At 35.6% G+C, this 20,924-nt stretch overlaps 1 protein-coding gene across 8 annotated transcripts in view; it reads right to left on the bottom strand.

Moving 5' to 3' along the window:
• The window catches only part of ADK (adenosine kinase), a 517,703-nt gene that overhangs the window by 439,648 nt on the left and 57,131 nt on the right, over window positions 1-20,924 (bottom strand). For all 8 annotated transcript variants that reach the window (XM_042909145.1, XM_042909147.1, XM_042909148.1 and 5 more), the window contains one exon: window positions 11,523-11,576. In XM_042909145.1, coding sequence (XP_042765079.1) covers window positions 11,523-11,576 — 54 coding nt within the window. The remainder of the gene's footprint in view (window positions 1-11,522; window positions 11,577-20,924) is intronic.

Here is a 20,924-nt window from a genome sequence, read left to right as displayed (position 1 = left end):
TTTCTCTCTCCTCTTTCTGTCAAGCAGAAATTTTGTCTGTTTCAATAAAACAAACAAACAAAAATCCTTCAATGAACATTTTCCCACCCAATTCAACATTAAAAAACTCAAAAAAAAAAAACCACCATAATTCCAAAACCTTTTTTTCCCCCCAAATCTTCCATTAGGCTTTATCTATCTCCTTATGTCTAACCTAACACAGTGCTGCAGACCTAGGAATTGGTATCTCTGGCCTTCCCAAACAAAAAAGCATAAAAGTTGTTGCAATGTTTGAGGAAGTGGGTTTCATTTCACACAAGCTATTAAAATTCAGTATCTACAAAGTGAGACATTTTTATAAAATAACATTTTCACAAGAAAAACAATTGAAATTATTAGCATACAAAGTAAAATTTACAGAAAATTTCAAAATCTAGTCTAAATGTTCAATCATTTAGCTAAATAATTGAAAAAGTCAAGTCAAGTTGTAATTTCAATGAAGTTCCACAGAGGGAGCTAGCATCACAAAGAACAAATTTATACTACACTGGACTTCAAGAAACGACCTAGTCTATTAGAAATAATTGGATTTCCATTCACCAACATGAGTTCAGTTTATCTTCTAAGATTTTACCCTAGATATTAACAATCCCCCAAAAATACAGTATTACCTACATATTATGGCATATTTCTATTAAACCATGTTAAAACTTATTAAAGGTAATATCTACCATGAGTACCTTTAAACAGTTTGTGAAGTAGGTACATTCATTTTAAATATTATTATTTCTCCTGGGGTACCTGGGTGGCTCAGTCAGTCAGTTAAGCATCCAACTCTTGATTTTGGCTGAGGTCATGATCTCACAGTTGGTGGGTTCAAGCACAGAGCCTGCATAGGATTCTCTCTCTCCCTCTCTCCCTCTCTGCCACTCCCCTGCTCGCTCTCTATCCCTGTTTCTCTAAAAATAAATAAATAAAGATTTTAAAAAACTATAGGAAAAAAAATAAATAAAATAAATAAATATTATTATCCCTCCCAAAAAAAAGTAAAACATAGTCTTTCTCTAAGTCACTGAATTTAGGAAAAGTACAAAGCAATAAATAGAAATCTGAAATCAAATCACAATCTATTTCTTTTCTAATAGAAGATAAGTTATGTAATCGCTCCAAGCCTATTTCCCATAAAATGGGAATGATTATAATTTTTACATTCTAGTGTTGCTATGAGAATTAAATTAGAGCACAAAAGTAACTGACATAAAGATCTCCTTCCTTGTTTTTTAATACATAAGTATTATTTAATTCTTTAATAAATTTTTTTTCTAAAAAAATTTCAATAAATTTTCAAAAAAATCAATAATTACAGTTAGTAAAGAACATGTTTTCAAGGATTAGATTAGTTGCTAATAGATGCTAAAAGTTCCCCAAAACTCCCAAATCCATATTACTCCCAAAATTTCCGACTCAGTCCTCAAGGGGATATAGATAGTGTTGGCATAACCCTTACAGTGTTTTTCAGGCAGAAATCTGTCATAGCTTCATTCTCAAAATATTCCTGTTTGTTGTAGGCCAAGGGAAAAAAGAATTCAACAATCAGAAGTTTCTGCTCTCTTCATTCCATGTTGACCCTGATGAATATTCCCATTGATAGCACATACTGCAATACTGTCAAGTAAATTTGTAACAAAGGATTGATGAACTACACTGGGACTGAAAAGCACTGAATAAAACTTCAGAAAACACCTCACCCTTCCACCCAGGGTGAAAAATCAAAGAGAGAGAAAGCAAAATAATAATAACAATATACTACTACTAATAATAATAATAATAGTCAATTTAAAACAACAAAGAGAGAACAAAGAAGTCCATTAGCATTTTTTGCCTGAAGAATTTCAGGCTAGAAACTTAGAAACTATACCCAATAGGATTACTGAATAGACTAAAAGAGAAGTAGGTAACTAAACAAATCATTTGCTTAATGGATAATTATAAAATAGCAGAGTACTGATCTAATCCCACAAGGATATTTGAGAGACAACTACTCCAAGAGCAGAAGCCAGTTGAGAGAGTTTTCATAAACATCATCAGACTCACAAAAACCTACATCACAAGTAACTTTTATATAACCTTTCCATAGCTCGAAACTTTTTCACATAATTTCATTTAACCATCCTTAAACTTATTCAAACATGAAATTTTCACCATTTATAAATAAAGACATTAAATTCAGAAGATTAAATGATTAATCCAAGTGTGATAGGTTTTATACTTGTGCTAACTAGAACTATATTTCCCAGAATTTCCTTTCCTATATGGTTTCAGATTAGGACGAACCACAAAACAATTCTGTGTACAATGTGGAGGGTGCAAGCGAAGCAGCAGCCATTTTATTCCAAAGGTAGTTATTGGTCACAGGTAGTGAAAGACAGAGAAGTATGGGTAGAATTCCAATTTGCCCTTATTTATCCCCATACCACCCCAGCTCACCCTCCCAAACAGTACCAGCACTAAAACCAGATGCTCCACTGAAACTTGAGAGGTGGTAGCTGCAAAGAGCCAACAACCTACCAGCCTCCTTTACAGTTTACTCCAGCGGTGGATTTTTGAAAGCTTCAACTCATGAAACTGAACCAGGACTGGACTTTTCTCTGATTCTTTGTGAGCCTTTACTTCCCTAGTTTCTTCCACAACTGAACAAGATTTAATTCCTACAGTAAATTCCTTTATTTCTTAACACTCATAGTGGAACTGATACACCAAGGTTGTAATCTATGACAAAATTCATACATAAATTTCTTCTAATGCTAAGTCCAAGGCAGTACACATTTCTTCAAAAGCAGAAAATTGCAAGTTAGTTTAATTTTCTTTTTAATGTTTATTTATTTTTGAGAGAGAGGGAGAGAGCACGAGCAGGGGGAGGGGCAGAGAGACAGAAGAAAACACAGAATCTGAAGCAGCTCCAGGCTCTGAACTGTCAGCACAGAGCCTGGTGCAGGACTTGAACCCATGGACCGTGAGGACCAGGAGATCATGACCTGAGCTGAAGTCAGACACTTAACCGACTGAGCCACCCAGGAGCCCAGGATTAATCCTTTAAAGGTTTTAAGATTTTACCAATAATGACATATATTTTTCATTCATCCATCATACATACATGAATATAAATCCAAGTTTAATCCCAAAATTATCTCTTATAATGAGTTCTTCTTCTTTATGTCAGGGTTAATAATTTTCTTTGAAATAGTAAAATATTTAAGCAAATATTCCAGAAGTTTCATGATCCAGGTATAACAACAGATGTGAAGAAACTATGAAATCCTAGAATTTTAAAGTGAGAGCACAGTCAAAAGTTCACCAAACAGGATAAACTCTGGTCACAGAGAAGGTGAGAACCATTTGTGGTTGCCTGAAATAAATTCGATCAATGTTCATTTGAGATTCTCACAGAAGTCACCTGATGGTATTGGTTTAAAAAATGAGCAAAATAAATCTAACATACATTTACAAGGTACTCCTGGAGGCACAGCTTTGCAAGCACAAATGGTATATGTTACAGCTTTTTTAAAGATCAATTTTAAAAAGCAATAGTGTAGGGGGAAGAGTTAAGATGGCAGAGCAACATGGAGTCCTGAGCTTGTCTCATCCCTGAAACGCAGCTAGATCTGCACAAAACCATTTTGAACACATAAAGAAATTGATCTGAGGAACAACACAATGATCTGCATTAACTTGAGCCAGAGAACTCAGCAGGTACGTGGTGTGGAGAGGTGAACAGGGGAGAGAAAAGCCGTGGAGGGTAGGGAGCCATTTTCATAGAGGGAGGACAGAGAGAAAAAGGAAGGGGAAGAGAACTGCACATCCGGATCGTGCAAGAAAAGCACTCCCCCTCAAAGCAACTGGAGAAAGAGAAAGTGAAAACAGTTGCACGGAACTGAACAAGAAATCTGTTCCCCAAAACCATTGACAGCGAGAAAGGAGAGGGTTTCAGTACCACCAGGATTCTATAAACAGTGGAGCACAGAGTCCGAAGTTTCAGAGCTTAGTGCCCGATAGTGTTCTGGTGAGGAAGTAGGTCAAATCCCCAGGAGCAGGCAGCACGGTATGAGGGGTCTGTGTGCTACATTGGGAGAAGTGGTTTCCCTGCTTGGAATGCATTTGGTAGAGACCATATGGCCTCCCCACAGGCAAAGGTCCCAGCAGACCCCAGAAAGCAGCCACATTTACTGGTTCGGGAACAAAGACACCACAGTTCAGCAAAACCTGGTGCCAGATGTGTGTTGTGATTTGCCGTAATCTCTGAACCTCTGCCACTGCGCAATCACACAAACGTTATCTGGGGCAAACTAGCACCCAGCCATTGCTCAGCAAGACCCTCCCCAAGAGAGCTGGCATGGGTCTCTGAAGTGTGGGGTTTGCTTTTTTTTTTTTTTTAAGTTTATTCATTTTTTTTTTAAATATTTATTTATTTTTGAGAGACAGAGTGAGACAAAGTGAGACTGGGGGAGGGGCAGAGAGAGAGGGAGACACAGGATTGGAAACAGGCTCCAGGATCTGAGCTGTCAGCACAGGGCCTGACGCAGGGCTCGAACCCACAGACTGTGAGATCATGACCTGAGCCTGAGCCGACTGAGCCACCCAGGCGCCCCAAGTTTATTCATTTTTGAGAGAGAGAGACAGAGTGTGAGCAGGGGAGGGGCAGAGAGAGAGGGAGACACAGAATCTGAAGCAGGCTCCAGGCTCTGAGCTGTCAGCACAGAGCCCAATGCAGGGCTCAAACTCATGAACCGGGAGATCATGACCTGAGCTGAAGTCAGACGCTTAACCGACTGAGTCACCTAGGCGCCCCTGAAGTGTGGGGTTTTCAAACAACACCATCTGAGATAAAATTCTGGAAGGAAGTGCTGCCTGGCAGACAGACAGCTTGGACACAGGCAGGATACAGGCAGGGAGTGGATGGAGGGCTCAGACAAAGGAGCTTGATCGTAGGTCGGTGAGAGTATGAAGTTTCTGCGCCAGACTACGGAGCTGGGTGAAGCCATTCATTTCCACATCTCCCATGAATGCATGCATGCACACTGATCCACCCCAGTAAGCTAAACAGCGCCACCTAATGGAGAACAGAGCCATTACACCAAGCCCTGCCCAACTCCACCCTCCAAGCACATCCTACAGGAATACCAGCACAAGTCACTCCATCTGCTTAGTGTTCAAACTATAGAGTGCTTCATAGCTTGAGTTCTAGGGGAAACTGGAGGTAACTTCATTTGAGTTTCATTCTGTTTTCTGGTTCATTTATTTGTTCATTTTCTTTGCTTCTGTTTTTGCTTAAATTGTTTTCTTTTATCTTTCTTTTTTTCCTTTCTTGGATACAGAATAGGAAAAATTTATTTTTTACTTTATTTTTTATTTCTTTACTTCTTTATTCTATTTTATTTTGTTTATTTAATTTTTCTATTTTATTATATAATTTTTTTAAGTTTTAAATTTTTTCCTACCTTTCCCTTATTTCTCTATCAAGCTTCTTTCAACAAGCAGACCAAAACATACCTAGAATCTAGCTTCATTTATTTGATTTTTTGTTTTGTTTTTAATTTTTATTTTTAATGTTATTAATTTTTTTCTTCCTCCAAAATGACAAACAAAGGAATTCACCCCAAAAGAAGAATAGGAAAAAATGAAAGCCAGGGACTTAACACAGATATAAGTAAGATGTCTGAACCAGAATTTAGAAACACGATAATAAGAATACCAGGTGGACTTGAAAAAGGCATAGAAGAAACCAGAGAACCCCTTTTTGCAGAGATAAAAGAAATAAAATTTAGGCTGAAATTAAAAATGCTATAACCAAGATGCAATCTCAAACGCATGCCATGACAGCAAGGATGGACAAAGCAGACCAGCGAGTCAGCAATACAGAAGATAAAATTATGGAGAATAACAAAGCAGAAAAAAAGAGGGAAATAAAGGCAAAAGATCATGATACAAGACTTAGAGAACTCAGAGACTTATTAAAAAGGAATAACATCTGAATCATAGAAGCCCCAGAATATGAAGAGAAATAAAAAGGCGCAGAAGGTTTATGTGAGCAAATTTTAGTGGAAAACTTTACTAATCTGGGGAATGGCACAGATATCAAAATCCAAGAATTACAGAGAACCCCATTAGATTCAACAAAAACTGACCATCACCAAGGCATACCATAGTAAAATTCACAAAATACACAGAAAAGGAAAAAATTAGGAAAGCAGCAAAGGAAAAAAGTCCTTAACCTATAATGGAAGACAGATCAGGTTCACAGTAGACCTATCCACAGAACTTGGCAGGCCAGAAAGGAGTGGCAGGATATATTCAATGTGCTGAATCAGAAAAATACATAGCCAAGAATTCTTTATCCAACAAGGCTGTCATTCAAAATAGAAGGGAAAGACAGTTTCCCAAACAAAAACTAAACCAGCTCTGCAAGAAATTTTAAGGAGGATACTTAAATTCTTAAATTCTTTGAGCAGAGAAAAGACAAAACAAAAATAAAAAGACCAAAAACAACAAAGAATAGAAAGGACCAGAGAACATCACCAGAAACACCAATTCAACAGGCAACATGGTGTTAAATTCATATCCTTCAGTACTCACTCTAAATGTCAATGGACTAAACGCTCCAATCAAAAGACACAGGGTGTATCAGCATGGATAAGAAAATAAGACCCATCTACATGCTGCTTACAAGAGACTCATTTTAGACCTCATATAAAGGCCATATACAAAAGACTCACAGCTAATATCCTCCTCAATGGGGAAAAACTGAGAACTTTCTCCCTAAGGTCAGGAACATGACAGGGATGTCCACTCTCTCCACTGTTATTCAACATAGGATTTAAAGTCCTAGCCTCAGCAATCAGACAACAGAAAGAAATAAAAGGCATCCAAATCAGCAAGAAGGAAGTCAAACCTTCACTCTTTGTAGACGACATGATACTCCTGTGTGGAAAACCCAAAAGACTCTACCAAAAAACTGCTAGAACTGATACATGAATTCAGCAAAGTCGCAGGATATAAAATCAATGTACAGAAATTGGTCACATTTCTATACACCAATAATGAAGCAGCAGAAAGAGAAATCAAGGAATTGATCTCATTTACAATTGCACCAAACCATAAAATACCTAATAATAAACCTAACCAAAGTAGTGAAAAATCTATACACTGAAAACTATAGAAGGCTTATGAAAAAAAAAAAGCTTTTTGAAGATGACACAAAAAAATGGAAAAACGTTCCATGCTCTTGGGTTGGAAAAACAAATATTGTTAAAATGTCGATACTACCCAAAAAAATCTACATATCCAGTGCAATCCTAACAAAATAACAAACAATTCCAAAATTTGTATGGAACCAGAAAAGGCCCCGAATAGTCAAAGTAATGTTGAAAGAAAATCCAAAGCTGGAGGCATCACATTTCTGGCCTTCAAGATGTATTACAAAGCTGTAATCATCAAGACAATATGGTACTGGCAAAAAAAAAAAAACAAGTACACAGAAAAATGGAACAGAATAGAGAACCCAGAAATGGACCCACAAACATATGGCCAACTAATCTTTGACAAAGCAGGAAAGAATATCCAATGGAATAAAGACAGTCTCTTCAGCAAGTGGTGCTGGGAAAACTGGACAGCAACATGCAGAAGAATGAACCTGGATCACTTTCTTACACCATACATGAAAAATTAACTCAAAATGGATCAAAGACCTAAATGTAAGACAGAAAGCCATCAAAATTCTGGAGAAGAAAACAGGCCACAATCTCTCTGACCTCAGCTGCAGCAACTTCTTATTTGACATATCTCCAGAACCAAGGGAAACAAAAGCAAAAATGAACTATTGGAACCTCATCAAGATAAAAAACTACTGCACAGCAAAGGAAATAATCAGCAAAACTAAAAGGCAACCAATGGAATGGGAGATGTTCGCAAATGATATATCAGATAAAAACTTAGTATCAAAAATCTATAAAGAACTTATCAAACTCAACAGCCAAAAAACAAATAATCTAGTGAAGAAATGGGCAGAAGACATGAATAGACATTTTTCCAAAGAAGACATCCAGATAGCTAAAAGACACACAGAAAGATGCTCAACATCACTCATCATCTGGGAAATACAAATCAAAACCACAAGGAGATACCAACTCACACCCATCATGATGAATGGCTAAAATTAACAACCCAGACAACAGATGTTAGCAAGGATGCAGACAAAGGGGAACCCTTTTGCACTGTTGCTGGGAATGCAAACTGGTGTAGCCCCTCTGGAAAACAGTATGGAGGTTCCTCAAAAAATTAAAAATAGAACTATCCTATGACCCAGCAGTTGTACTACTAGGTATTTATCCAAAGAATACAAAAATGCTAATTCTAAGTGGCACATGAACCCCATGTTTATAGCAATACTATCAACAATAGCCAAAGTATGGAAAGAGCCCAAACGTCCATCGACTGATGAATGGATAAAGAAGATGTGGTGTGTGTCTGTATATGTATGTGTATGTGTATGTGTGTGTGTGTGTGTGTGTGTGTATGTGTGTATATATATATGTGATGGAATATATATATATATATATATATATATATATATATATATATATACACATATGATGGAATAATACTCGGCAATCAAAAAGAATGAAATCTTGCCATTTACAATATGGATGGAACTGAAGTGTATTATACTAAATAAGTCAGTCAGAGAAAGACAAATATCGTAAGATTTACTCATATGTGGAATTTAAGAAACAAAACAGATGAACAGGGGAAGGGAAACAAAAATAATATAAAAACAGGGAGGGTGACAAACCATAAGAGACTCTTAAATACAGAGAACAAACTGGGGGTTACTGACAGGGTGTCAGGTGGAGGGATGAACTAAAGGGGCAATGGACATTAAGGAGGGCACTTGTTGGGAGGAACACTGAGTGTTATATGTAAGTGATGAATCACAAAATTCTATTACTGAAATCATTATTACAGTATATGTAACTAACTTGGATTTAAATTTTAAAAATTAATTAATTAAAAATCAATATAGTAAACAGCTTATAAAGATAATGACCACATATCAAAATCAATTAAAAAAAAATACTTTTCTCATGTAAGAGGCATTTATACCTTAGGATGAAATGCCCAATGAAAGTATCATACATGGAATCAAACAATTTAGGTCAAAGAAGACTAATGTGTTCTAGAGAAAAAGGTTCTAGTGGTGACAAAGATGTCGATGACAAAGATGCTGAATGTTCAAAGAAAGAGTAAAAAAAGAAAAAAGTACTTTAAAATTATTTCACATAAAATGTAGTTAGATTGTGAATGTTCAAAGAACTGAGAAGTAAAAAAGAAAAAAAATTAATTACTTCACATAGTATATGGTTGTAAATGTATGGTGTAAATAAACTAAATTATATATAACTATAAAATTGACTTATTTCATAAACATCTCTCAAAACTTTTAGGACCAAGTTGATCAAAAGCTTTGTATTACACCCTTTCCTTGGAAGAATGAGAAGAGCTTTGCATTTTGAATCAGGCATACATAATATTTGACTAAGTTTTCTTTAACACACTCAATAAGTGGCTATTGGTCTGAGCTGGTTTCTAAAACCATAATATAATACTATAAAATTAAACAGTCATTATAAACAGTTATTGAGTACTGCAATGGATATTGACCCTTTTAATTTAAAAAAAAAAAATCACTGTTTTAAAAAAATCACTATATACTTAGGGAATGGCTTGGTGCACAGAAAAAGCACCTAAATGGGAATCAGGAAACAGATTCTGGTCCAGTATTGTCAGTAAGTAGCAGTATAAGTCATTTATCAGCAAGTCATTTATCATATAAATCCCTCCTAATTCATTATAAAAAAAAAATGGATATTAGTTCTAGGGCTCATTTCTAGAATCAAAGTTCTATAATTTCAAAGACATGAAAGAAAATGGCCCCTGATTAAGGGGCCATAAAAATACCCATGATATTTAAAATGCTATACCTTGGGGTGGTTGGGGGGCTCAGTCAGTTGGTGAGTCAGGCCCGAATCAGCCTCTGTGCTGACAGCTCAGAGCCTGGAGACTGCTTTGGATTCTGTGTCTCCCTCTCTCTCTCTCTGCCCCTTCTCCACTCATACTCTGTGTCTCTGTCTCTCAAAAACAAACATTAAAAAATACAATAAAATTGTTTTGAAAAATCACTATATAACCTTGAGAAAAAAATATTTTGTGTGTGTACTTTTTATCTGCATATAGGTGACACAAAGCTTCACATTAGTTTCAGCTATATGACATAGTATAGCTATGGTATCTCTACATGCTATGCTATGCTCACAAGTGTAACTACCATCTGTCACCACATAAAGCTATTACAGTATCAATATATTCCTGATGCTGAGTCTAAAAATAATAGTCTTGAAGGACTCTATCTACAAAAAATTATTCTTCATACAGATATATACAAATTGAAGATTGCATTAAATTAAACCATAAGGGACCTGAGTTAGAAGTTAAAATATCTTTAACATTAGGGAGTGTCAAACATCAGGAAAATCCTGATGGAAGTTTGTAAAATTCATGAGTATATTTATTAAAGGATAGAACCTTAATAAGGATATCTAGAATAAGTGTAGTCCGACCTGAAGGTGTATAGCCAGCCACAGATTCCTCGAATTTTTAATTCCACAGTATTATTTGACATTAAGTGTTTGCATAATAATTAAGGCTACCAGAACTTTCTTATGGTACAATGGGAAAAATAAAGTAGACTAAGTAGAAAATAGAAGCATATAAATTATTTTATAGCTGTCTCCTTTGGACAATGACACTAAAAAGATTAAGATGAAATTTTAAAATTCCCAAACCTATCATTTTTAACTAAAAACCTCAAAGTTCCTGTGAGGAACTATACTATACTATACTATTCTATACTATACTATACTATACTATACTATACTATACTATACTATACTATACTATACTATAACAGAGCAGAAAAATAGCAATGGAGATATCCCAGAATCATATGTTCAAGTTATTTTTACCTGAAAGAACCCTAAGAACATTAAAATTTTAAAAAGGAACAAAATTTTGTTCATATACCAAACTTTAAAGTGTTTTTCCTTATGCCAATCAATACTAGCCACTTACCTTTTCATAAAGAAACAAAAGAAACAAAATTACATTTTGTCATCTTAATAATGAGGTTGGGGAAGTCAATTGAGTAAAATTAACAACACTTTAATATTTTATCTGGGGAAAGAAAATGAAATTATATATTTCCCAATATGCCCTTAGTCTAGATGATGCAATACTACATGTTTTAACACGCATGCAGAAACAATTATTTCCTATGTTAATCTTATGTAATGTAAATTATCCTAATCTTACTAGTATTAAGGTAATAGTGTTAATTACATCTTTATATTTTATATCATTTGAAAACTCAGATTGTTTACATACACCTCCATAGAGGAATAAACTATGTACCACCTAGGGTTTAATGTACTTACAATTCCTTGTGTTTGTCTTCAGCCAAGATTTGGTCATTTGGTTTAAGAGAATACCTGTAACACAGAAACAAAAAAATACACCATATAAACATATAAGTACCTTTGCCTCATGGACATCTGACTGTGGTATCAACATACAATGAGTTAACTCCTATCAAATAAGCACTACTACACTGTTACAGTCCTCTGTCTTCATTGATAAAACATTGAAAAATACCTAAGTTCTTTGTTGTTCTATTAGTCACTGCCATAGACACCATCCAAAGAACTGAAGTAGGATCAACCTGACCTTTGACAACACAAGGTATCTTCAATATTCTTCTGTAGTGAATAATCTGCAATGTTACATGCCTCTAGTAGTTCAAAATTCAAGAAATTACTACAATAAGTATTTAGAAGTTCACAAAACAATAAGCAGTTATTCATTCATTAAATATACAGTAAACATCTATGCACCAGACTATGTCCTAGGTGGCATGACACAGGAGGAAAAATAAATTGTTATTTATTAGCTTAATGACCATAGGCAATCATTTCATTTATTTAAGTCTCACTTTCCCTGTCTATAAAACAGAAGTTGCGATAAATATTAGAACATTTATCTTTCAAATTACCATATAATTTGTACTGCTAAAGGTAACTGTTTCTGAGGAGTATACAGAAAAAAATAAACATTGGATGGCATTTCCCAGGTCTTCAATTCCCACTTGCGTTCAATTCTTTCCTAAAACTAAGCTGCCTGACAATGGGTCAGGGGTTTAAGTGGAAAGGTCATGCATGTAGAGTCTCCTTTCTTGCCTCCCCTTTCACAAGTCCCTTTACCCACTTTATGAAAAGAATGGCAAACCTCTCACACATCCTAAATAGAACTGTACTACATTGGCTGGGGTATAAAAACCTCTGAAGTGCTAAACAAGAAATGGTTCATAATATTTTTATCTTCAAAGCCTCTGTAAGTAAAGTACCATAAACTGCCCACAGGAATTCCTGTTTTATACATTATTTCTGTAAAGAATGAAGCCACAAATTATCAATGGGGAACTATCTGTCGTAGGATGTTCTATTTTCAGGTATATTATAGAATAGGACACAAGTTGATTACAGTTTTCTTTAAAAAGTTTATCTTTTCGGGCGCCTGGGTGGCTCAGTCAGTTAAGCATCCAACTTAGGCTCAAGTCATGATCTCACGACTTGTGGGTTCGAGCCCTGCATTGGGCTCTGTGCTGACAGCTTGGAGCCTGGAGCCTCCTTCGGATTCTGTGTCTTTCTTTCGCTCTGCCCCTCCCCCACTCATTCCCCCCACCCCCCATGCTCTCTCTCTCTCTCTCTCACACATACACACACACACACGCGCGCGCACACGCACACACACACACGAATAAACATTAAAATAAATTAAAAAAAAAAAAAAAACCAAGAGTCAACTTACTTCTTCCAAGCAATAATTTTAAACAAGGTTCCTTGCCTTCCATTTATCTACTGAGGATTAACTATCAGAACATGGTTGTCAAAGAAACAAAAATCAAATCATTTATTCGAACTGAAAACTGAAGCCAGACTTTTTCTATCATGAAAGCAAATCTGATTTGTTTGACAATGAAGAACAGTTTTACCAATCGTTCCACGGCAGACAGTGGCCTTCAACTGAATGAATGATTTTGACTAAAACATGTTTAAAGCACTCAATAAAAACATTCTATTAAAAAAAAAAAAAATCCTTTTGGGGCACCTAAGTGTCTCAGTCGGTTGAGCATCCAACTTCGGCCTCAGGTCATGACCTTGCGATTTGTGGGTTCAAGCCCCACGTCAGGCTCTGTGCTGAGAGCTCAGAGCCTGGAACCTGCTTCAGATTCTGTGTCTCCCTCTCTCTCTGCTCCCCCCCCCCCACTCACACTCTCTCTCCTTCAAAAATAAATAAACATTAAAAAAATATTTTTAAATCCTTTTGACATAGGTATATTGAAATTAACAATATTTAACTTTCCCCAGCATGTCCTAAACTGTTTAGGTAAACATACACCTATAAGTAAAACACTAATAGATATGATTACTAGCTATTTAAGAAGACGTACTAAAGTCTTTTTTGGTGCATTTCCCAGAACTGCATGTCTCTAGTGACTCTAATAACTGGAAGTCAGATGGTTTCTAATTCTTTGCTTTCAAAAAAACTGAAGGACCTAATCAAATTATCAGCTGATAGACAAATAAAAATAATTTTTGATGATAGACCATTTGATGACAGAGATGCTCAAACAATTAAGTGATGCTGGTGAAACAAAGCTCTGTCTACTTCCATCCAATTAATTATGTGAACACATTTCTCAGCACTTCTACCTGTCAGGAAGCAAAAATTCCTCATTCCCTTCTCAGGGAGCAAGAACCTGTGTGCCCTTGAAGGTCCTTCTAGCCAGACTAAGAATCAAATTGACAGATTAACAGGAGAATATCAACTTTAATAGGTATATGTACGGGGAATCCACACAGACATGGAAATTCCAAAGTCGGTCAGACAAAATGAGGTATACCTGTCATTCTGAACTAAGGAGAGGGAGTAAGGGTCTGGGATTTTAAGGAAAGGAATGTACTTCAAAGGGTGATAAGAGATGTTTGGTAATTAGATGTGTGCCCTACCATATAGATGGGTCACTTAGATAAAATTTATCTCTGTTAATAACCCTTATTCTTGGAAAGACTCTCAGTGTAGATTCTTCCATGTGGTTAGGGAAGGACACTACTTCCTCTTGAGCCCACCGGGTTTTAAGTGTCTTCAGCTCAAAATAATCCACATGCCAAAGTGGCACATTCTGAGGGGGGCCTATCCTGAACCTCTTCACATCTCTAAAAGAAAAAAGGAAAATAAAATTGATGCTGAACATTGTCTAACTGCAGCAATGAGCATTATTTATCCAAGAAAGGCTGAACTAAAAGAAAAAAATTAGATTAGCTTCATCCACCTCATTAAAAGATGCATTTCCAATAAGATTTTTTCTTGTTTAATAATTACTCAACATTTTAATACATTTACGTTATTTTACTAACTATATGTTAATTACAATTTAATGAATAGATTTTTTTTTTAAGTTTTTTAATTTATTTTTTGAGAAGGAGTGTACACATGCACGTGAGCAGGAGAGGGGCATAGAGAGAAGGAGAGAGGGACTCCCAAGCAGGCTCCCCAATGTCAGTATGGAGACCAACACAGGGTTCCATCTCATAAATGGCAAGATCACAACCTGAGCAGAAATCAAGAGTAGGACGCTTAACCAATTCAATCACTCAGGAGCCCCCTAGGAGATATCTTTAAATTCAATTTACAGGCATATATTTGTGGCAGAGACCTGATAGGATGATTAATATGCACAAAAGACTTTAATGTATAAAAATGTATTACCTTCCTAATATATGCATATTACATAAAAATATAATTCATGCACAAAAATACATTACATAAGGATAAAATCTGGCAGGAAAAAGTATAATACAAATATAAATTTAAATAGAGAAAGGAATATAAAATTTTTCAATGTTAAGAAAACAGTTTGGGGGCACCTGGGTGGCTCAGTCCGTTAAGCAGCCAACTTCACCTCAGGTCATGATGTCACAGTTTGTGAGTTTGAGCCCCACATCAGGCTCTGTGCTGACAGCTCAGAGGAGCCTGCTTTGGATTCTGTGTCTCCCTCTTCCTCTGCCCCTCTCCCACTCACTCTCTGTCTCTTTCTGTCTCTCAAAAGCTGAATAAATGTTTAAAAAAAAAATAAAAGAGCTTGTTTGTGTCTTTTTATAAATGAATGATGGTAAAAAAATTTTTTTAAATAAATGGATTATGGTAGGTATCAAAGCCGTATGGTATTTAGAGTCCACTAAGAGTGATTTATCAGTTTTATTTAGCATTATAAATCATAAATATTAACTTAATGAGTAAGGAAACTTATTAATGTTTATTAAAACATTTTTATGAAAGTTAAAAAGTTTGAAACTAGTGGATTTGATGATATCTATGTCTCAACAAAGTGTTTTGTACATAGATAATAGCAAATCAATTAATGTTATTTTCCTTCTCCAGCTGGCTAGTGATAGAGAATAACAAATATTTTTTGCACTTAAGGACCTCACAATGCAGTAAATGAGTAAGAATAAAAATAAATGTGGTGTGATAAGGTTATGATAAAGCTATGTACAGTGTTCAAACAAAACAGTAGAAAGTCTCCTTCCTAAGAGAGTCAAAAAAAAGGGAGAGCTTTTATCTGTTTTCTCTTCCTTCCCCATTTCATCTCTCTTCTCTGTTCCTTTCCTATTAAAAAACAAAACAAAACAACAAAACCTTCTCTTCTAAAGTCTCAGGATAAGAATTTAAAGGAAATGGTGGAGGCCAGGAAAAAAAAAAAAAAAAAAAATGGAGTCCAAATAGGCAAGAAGCAGGCAAGGAAGGATAGACCTGATTTTGATTAAATCAGCAAACAAAATTTTACTCTCTCAATGGACTGAGTACATCTCCAGATCCTCAAGAATAAATGTACAAGATTCATTTTGAACTATTCTCCAAGCAAATGAGTTCTCTAATTCCAAACAAACTTCAAAGTAGTTACTCTTCCCGTATCATTTCTTTCTCTCATCTGATTTCCTTCCTACCCCAAACCAGGTAACTTTTATCATATCTCAAAAGCCTTAATTTTTCAGCTTCGGCATGGAGCCCAGCATGGGGCTCGATCTCATGACTGTGAGATCATGACCTAAGCCAAAATCAAAAGTCAGATGCTTAAACAAGAGAGCCACCCAGGCTAGGTTTTTTTTAATTCAATTTTCTCTTCCTTATCTCTTCCTTGACTCTTACACACTGCATTTTAGAGTTAGCCAAAATGCAAGGTTTGAGGAAACAGTACCCAAGATCATCCTCACTTCTGGGGTTCCCAGGTGGTTCAGTCAGTTGAGCAATCAACTCTTGATTTTGGCTCAGGTCATGATCTCATAGTCATGAGATCAAGCCCTGTGGAGGTCTCCACACTGAGCATGGAGCCTGCATGGGATCTTCTCTGTCCCTCCCCTGCTTTCACTCTCTCAAAATAATATTAAAAAAAAAAAAAAAAAAAAGGCTATCATCACTTCTGACACCAACTGCAAGTTCTAGAAGTTCCCAAAACCACCCTCTGGCTCAATAATTCACTAGAAGGATTCACAGAACACCCTGAAAACTATTACACTCACAGTTATGGATTATAAGAAAAGGATACAGGTCAAAGTCCAAGGGAAAAGACATATAGAGCAGTGTCTGGGAGGGTTCCAAATGGAAAGTCTGTCCTGATATCGGTATGTTGACCATATAGACCATTGTTGATATGTGACTATAAGGTATGCAGTACTGCCAACAAGGGAAGCTCACCCAAGCTTCAATATCCATATTTTTTATTGGGGCTTCACTACATAGGCATGATTGATCAACTGACTGCCTCAATGGTTAACTCAGTCTTCAGGTCAACTGATATCATATGACCCAAAGTTTAACCCTAAATCACGTAACTGGTCACTCTGTAGGGTGTGGCCAGCCCTGTCCTAAACAAAATGACACTTCTATCAGGTATGATGTAGATTACCTCTCAGAAGCTGGGGCCAAAGGTCAGACATCTCTTTGGACAAGGCCAAATTCTTTACTACGCATATGCCTATGTATGTGTTTATTTATTTACATATGTCCATAAATATACTGATGTGTATATTCATAAACTTCCATCTAGATCTGCATTTTTCATAGAACTCTCCCTTATACTCACTTTACCTAATTTTAGTTAGGTTAATAAACTATATGAAAAGTCACCAGAATAACCTATTGTTATTAATTATCTACCCGCCCAAAAGAAAATTATTCTAATTTTATGTGGCGCCTGGGTGGCTTAGTTGGTTAAGCAACCAACTTCGACTCAGGTCATGATCTCATGGTTCCTAAGTTCGAGCCCCACATCGGGCTCTGTGCTGACAGCTCAGAGCCTGGAGCCTGCTTCGGATTCTGTGTCTCTCTTTCTCTCTGCTCCTCCATCACTTGCACTCTGTCTGTCTCTCTCCCTCTCTCTCAAAAATAAATAAACATTAAATATATATATATATACACATATATAATTATGTTGAAAATTATTCTAATTTTTAAAATGGAACACTGATTTAATTTGCAAATTAGAAAAAAGGCACTAATAAAGATTATTTGTTCCTCCACGCAATTTAAATATATTTCCAAAGCTCATAAACTACAACCAAACTCTATATAGATGGTTATTTTTAAGGAAACAAAAACTTTCCAAAACACCTTTAAAATGTACACAAAAAAATAGTACAAACCTATAATTGTAAAAATTATGTGTTAACTAACAAATGCCTCACATTCATTTTGAAAGTAGGCAAAGTATAAATTATAAATATAAAGGTAAATATACCATCAGGACCATAACCCCTACTAATGAAATAGAGCTAGTTCTCACTAAAATGTACATACCTCTACTTTCTACCATATCTTTCCTAAAATGATACTAAGTACAGCCTATTTTTTAGTTGGATTTTGTTTCCAAAAGACATGATTAGATAGATGTTCTGTTTTTATATTCATTTCTTAAATTCAAACATAAACATGGTCCCTAGAAAGTCAGAGACAGCAAAATGGTATACTGGTAGTTCTCAACCTTTTTTCTGTCTGAATTTGCCAGAGGATAAAGACAAGTGCTTACTCCTATCAGAAGATAAGGAAGGTGGAGACAATACACGAAAGCACAGACTTTATCCTGCCTCTAGCCTCTGCAGAGAACCTCTAAGTGAAAGAACATTAGATTGCAAGTCTAAGACCTGTGTTACTGTCCTGATTCAGCCATTAATTAGCTTTTGGAAGTACACAAGCCATTTAATTTCTCTAAGAAGGATAAAACTACCTATCTCATGTTGCTATGTGGATCAAATAAGATAATACATGAGAGGTGCCGACACATTTACATGCAATACTCACCTCTCTTCCCTTTCCTGTAATGCTTGCACCTCAATAAAATGACTAATTCATCTAGCTTAAATAGAGAAGGAAAGCAGTTGAAACTGTTCACATTTTGAAACAATTGCATAACTACAAATTTCCATTAAGACATCAGACAGTTGGGTACAAGGATGTCAATGCGAGCATTATTTAAGGAAAAGTGTAAGCAAATATTATCCAGAAAGTAGATTTATAATGAGTAAGTTATAACACCACTGGGAGCAGGTCAGCATTAAGTTGAAAAAAAAAGGAAAAATGGCAATATACTCCCAAAAAGAATTGGAAACATAACACCAAAATGTTATATAGCATTACAGATTATTTTTATTCTCTTCTTTGTGCTTTTTCGAAATGTAAATAATTAGCATGTTTTACTTTTGAAACTAGAAAAATCACATTAAAAACAAATAGATATAATACTTTAGAATGGGGTCATAATATTCTTCTGGATGTAGTTTTCACTTAAATTTTTCAACCAATGAACATTTAAGCCTCCGAAGATTAGTTCAAACTTTTCTTGTGTAAAATTTTTAAAATAAATTTGTTTTAAATATTTGTATTGTATAAATATTGACAGCAACAGGTGACAAGTGGATAGGAAAAAAGAGAGAAGGAAGGAAAGGAGGAAGAGGGAAAAGAGAGAAAGAAGGGAGGAGGGCAAGAAGTAGGAGAGGACAAGGGGGAGTACTTTCCTTCAACCCTATCCGAGCTATTAAAGGAAGCACAAAAGAATAAAATCCCATCATGGCATTCCCATCATGGGCAATGGGAAAATGGCACTGTTATTTAGGTTTATAATTAAATATCAGAACACATAAATAAAATGTATTAATACATGATAGATAACTATTAAGATATGCTAGATCAGCAGCAGTGTGCAACTAACAGTAATGAAACACAGGTAGGGCCTTAAGATTGAAACAAACATTGTTTATTCAAATGTGCTTTCCCTGAAGATAAGCGTAACATAAAATTTCAGACCTACAAAGGTCCTTAAAAACACTGTCAAGTCCAGAGACAGCCCAGTCATAAATGAAATGGCCAACTCAATATCACACAAATAGGTAACACCAAACTAAGACTTGCTTACACAGCAGTATAACAATAAAATATTCCATAAATGCCTGCAACTAAGATTGCCTTCTAAGAATTAAGTAAAATTTGAAGAAATCTATAAATACTACCACATGGTCCAAAGAATCCTAATAGTAGTATGCAAAATTTTATAGAATTGGTAGAATCAATCAGATAGTATGGGTATGGTAAGATTTTAAACATGTTTAATTACCCCTAGCAATTAAAAAATAAACATATCAAAACATGTTGGAAAGGAAAAAGAGAGGCCAAAAGTGTTAATCACCACAGCAATGTTTTAAGAGGCTTACCAAGAAACAGATTAAAAAGTAAACCACTGGATTAGAATGAAAATAATAGCAAAAAGTTACAAGATTTATGAAAATAACATTTTAAATTCTCACTAGTAAACTAAATGAGGATTAAAACTCAATTACAGAAGGCTGAAGAAAAAGAAACTAGATTTACACTTAAATAGAACTACACTCTTTATATTATTAAATTTTCTTTGCTTAAGTTTTTATTTTTATTTATTTTTAATTTTGTTTAATGTTTGTTTATTTTTGAAAGAGAGAAAGAGAGAGAGAGTGAGTACAGCAGCAAGGGGCAGAGAGAGAGGGAGACAGAATCTAAAGCAGCTGCCAGCACAGAGCCTAACACGGGACTCGAACTCACCAGCCATGAGATCACGACCTGAGCCAAAGTCAGACACTTAACTGACTGAGCCACCTAGGCACCCCACTTATGTTTTTATTTTTAAAAATCACTGATAGTTATTCAAAATGACTAGCCACGTATTTTCATTAAAGGAAATTTAAAATTTGACTTGGAAGATGTTACTGCCTGGCCACTGGGCCATATCAACAAAATTGGGCCACTTTACATCACACCTGTCATTTATTTCTTACACTCTTCGATTTGACTTCTGGCCCTTATCATTCCACCGTGATTTACCTACCTGAGGTCACTGCTGACATCCTATTATCAAATCCACTAAATTCTTGTAGGTTTTATGTTACTAGGCATCTCTCTTACGTGTGATACTATTAACCACTCTGTCATACAAACTCACTGTACTTCATGAGACCCTGTTTTAGTTCTGCTAAAAACTCACTATTTCTTCTTCAGCCCCTTCCATAATCAATTCTTCTTCATTATCCATTTATTCAGTGTTCTATCTTCCAACCCGCTGCCTTCACTTTTACCCTTTCTCTGAAAGGCTTATCTATTGGTTGCTTTTATTTTTTATTTATACATATGTATGTACCTACATACATACATAATCTCTATGCCCAATGTGGGACTCAAACTCATGACCCCCAAATCAA

The sequence above is a fragment of the Panthera leo genome, chromosome D2, assembly GCF_018350215.1.
Source record: "Panthera leo isolate Ple1 chromosome D2, P.leo_Ple1_pat1.1, whole genome shotgun sequence".
NCBI lineage: Eukaryota > Metazoa > Chordata > Mammalia > Carnivora > Felidae > Panthera > Panthera leo.
The sequence above is the reverse complement of the archived record's forward strand: the minus strand, read 5'-3'. Positions and strand labels throughout refer to the sequence as shown.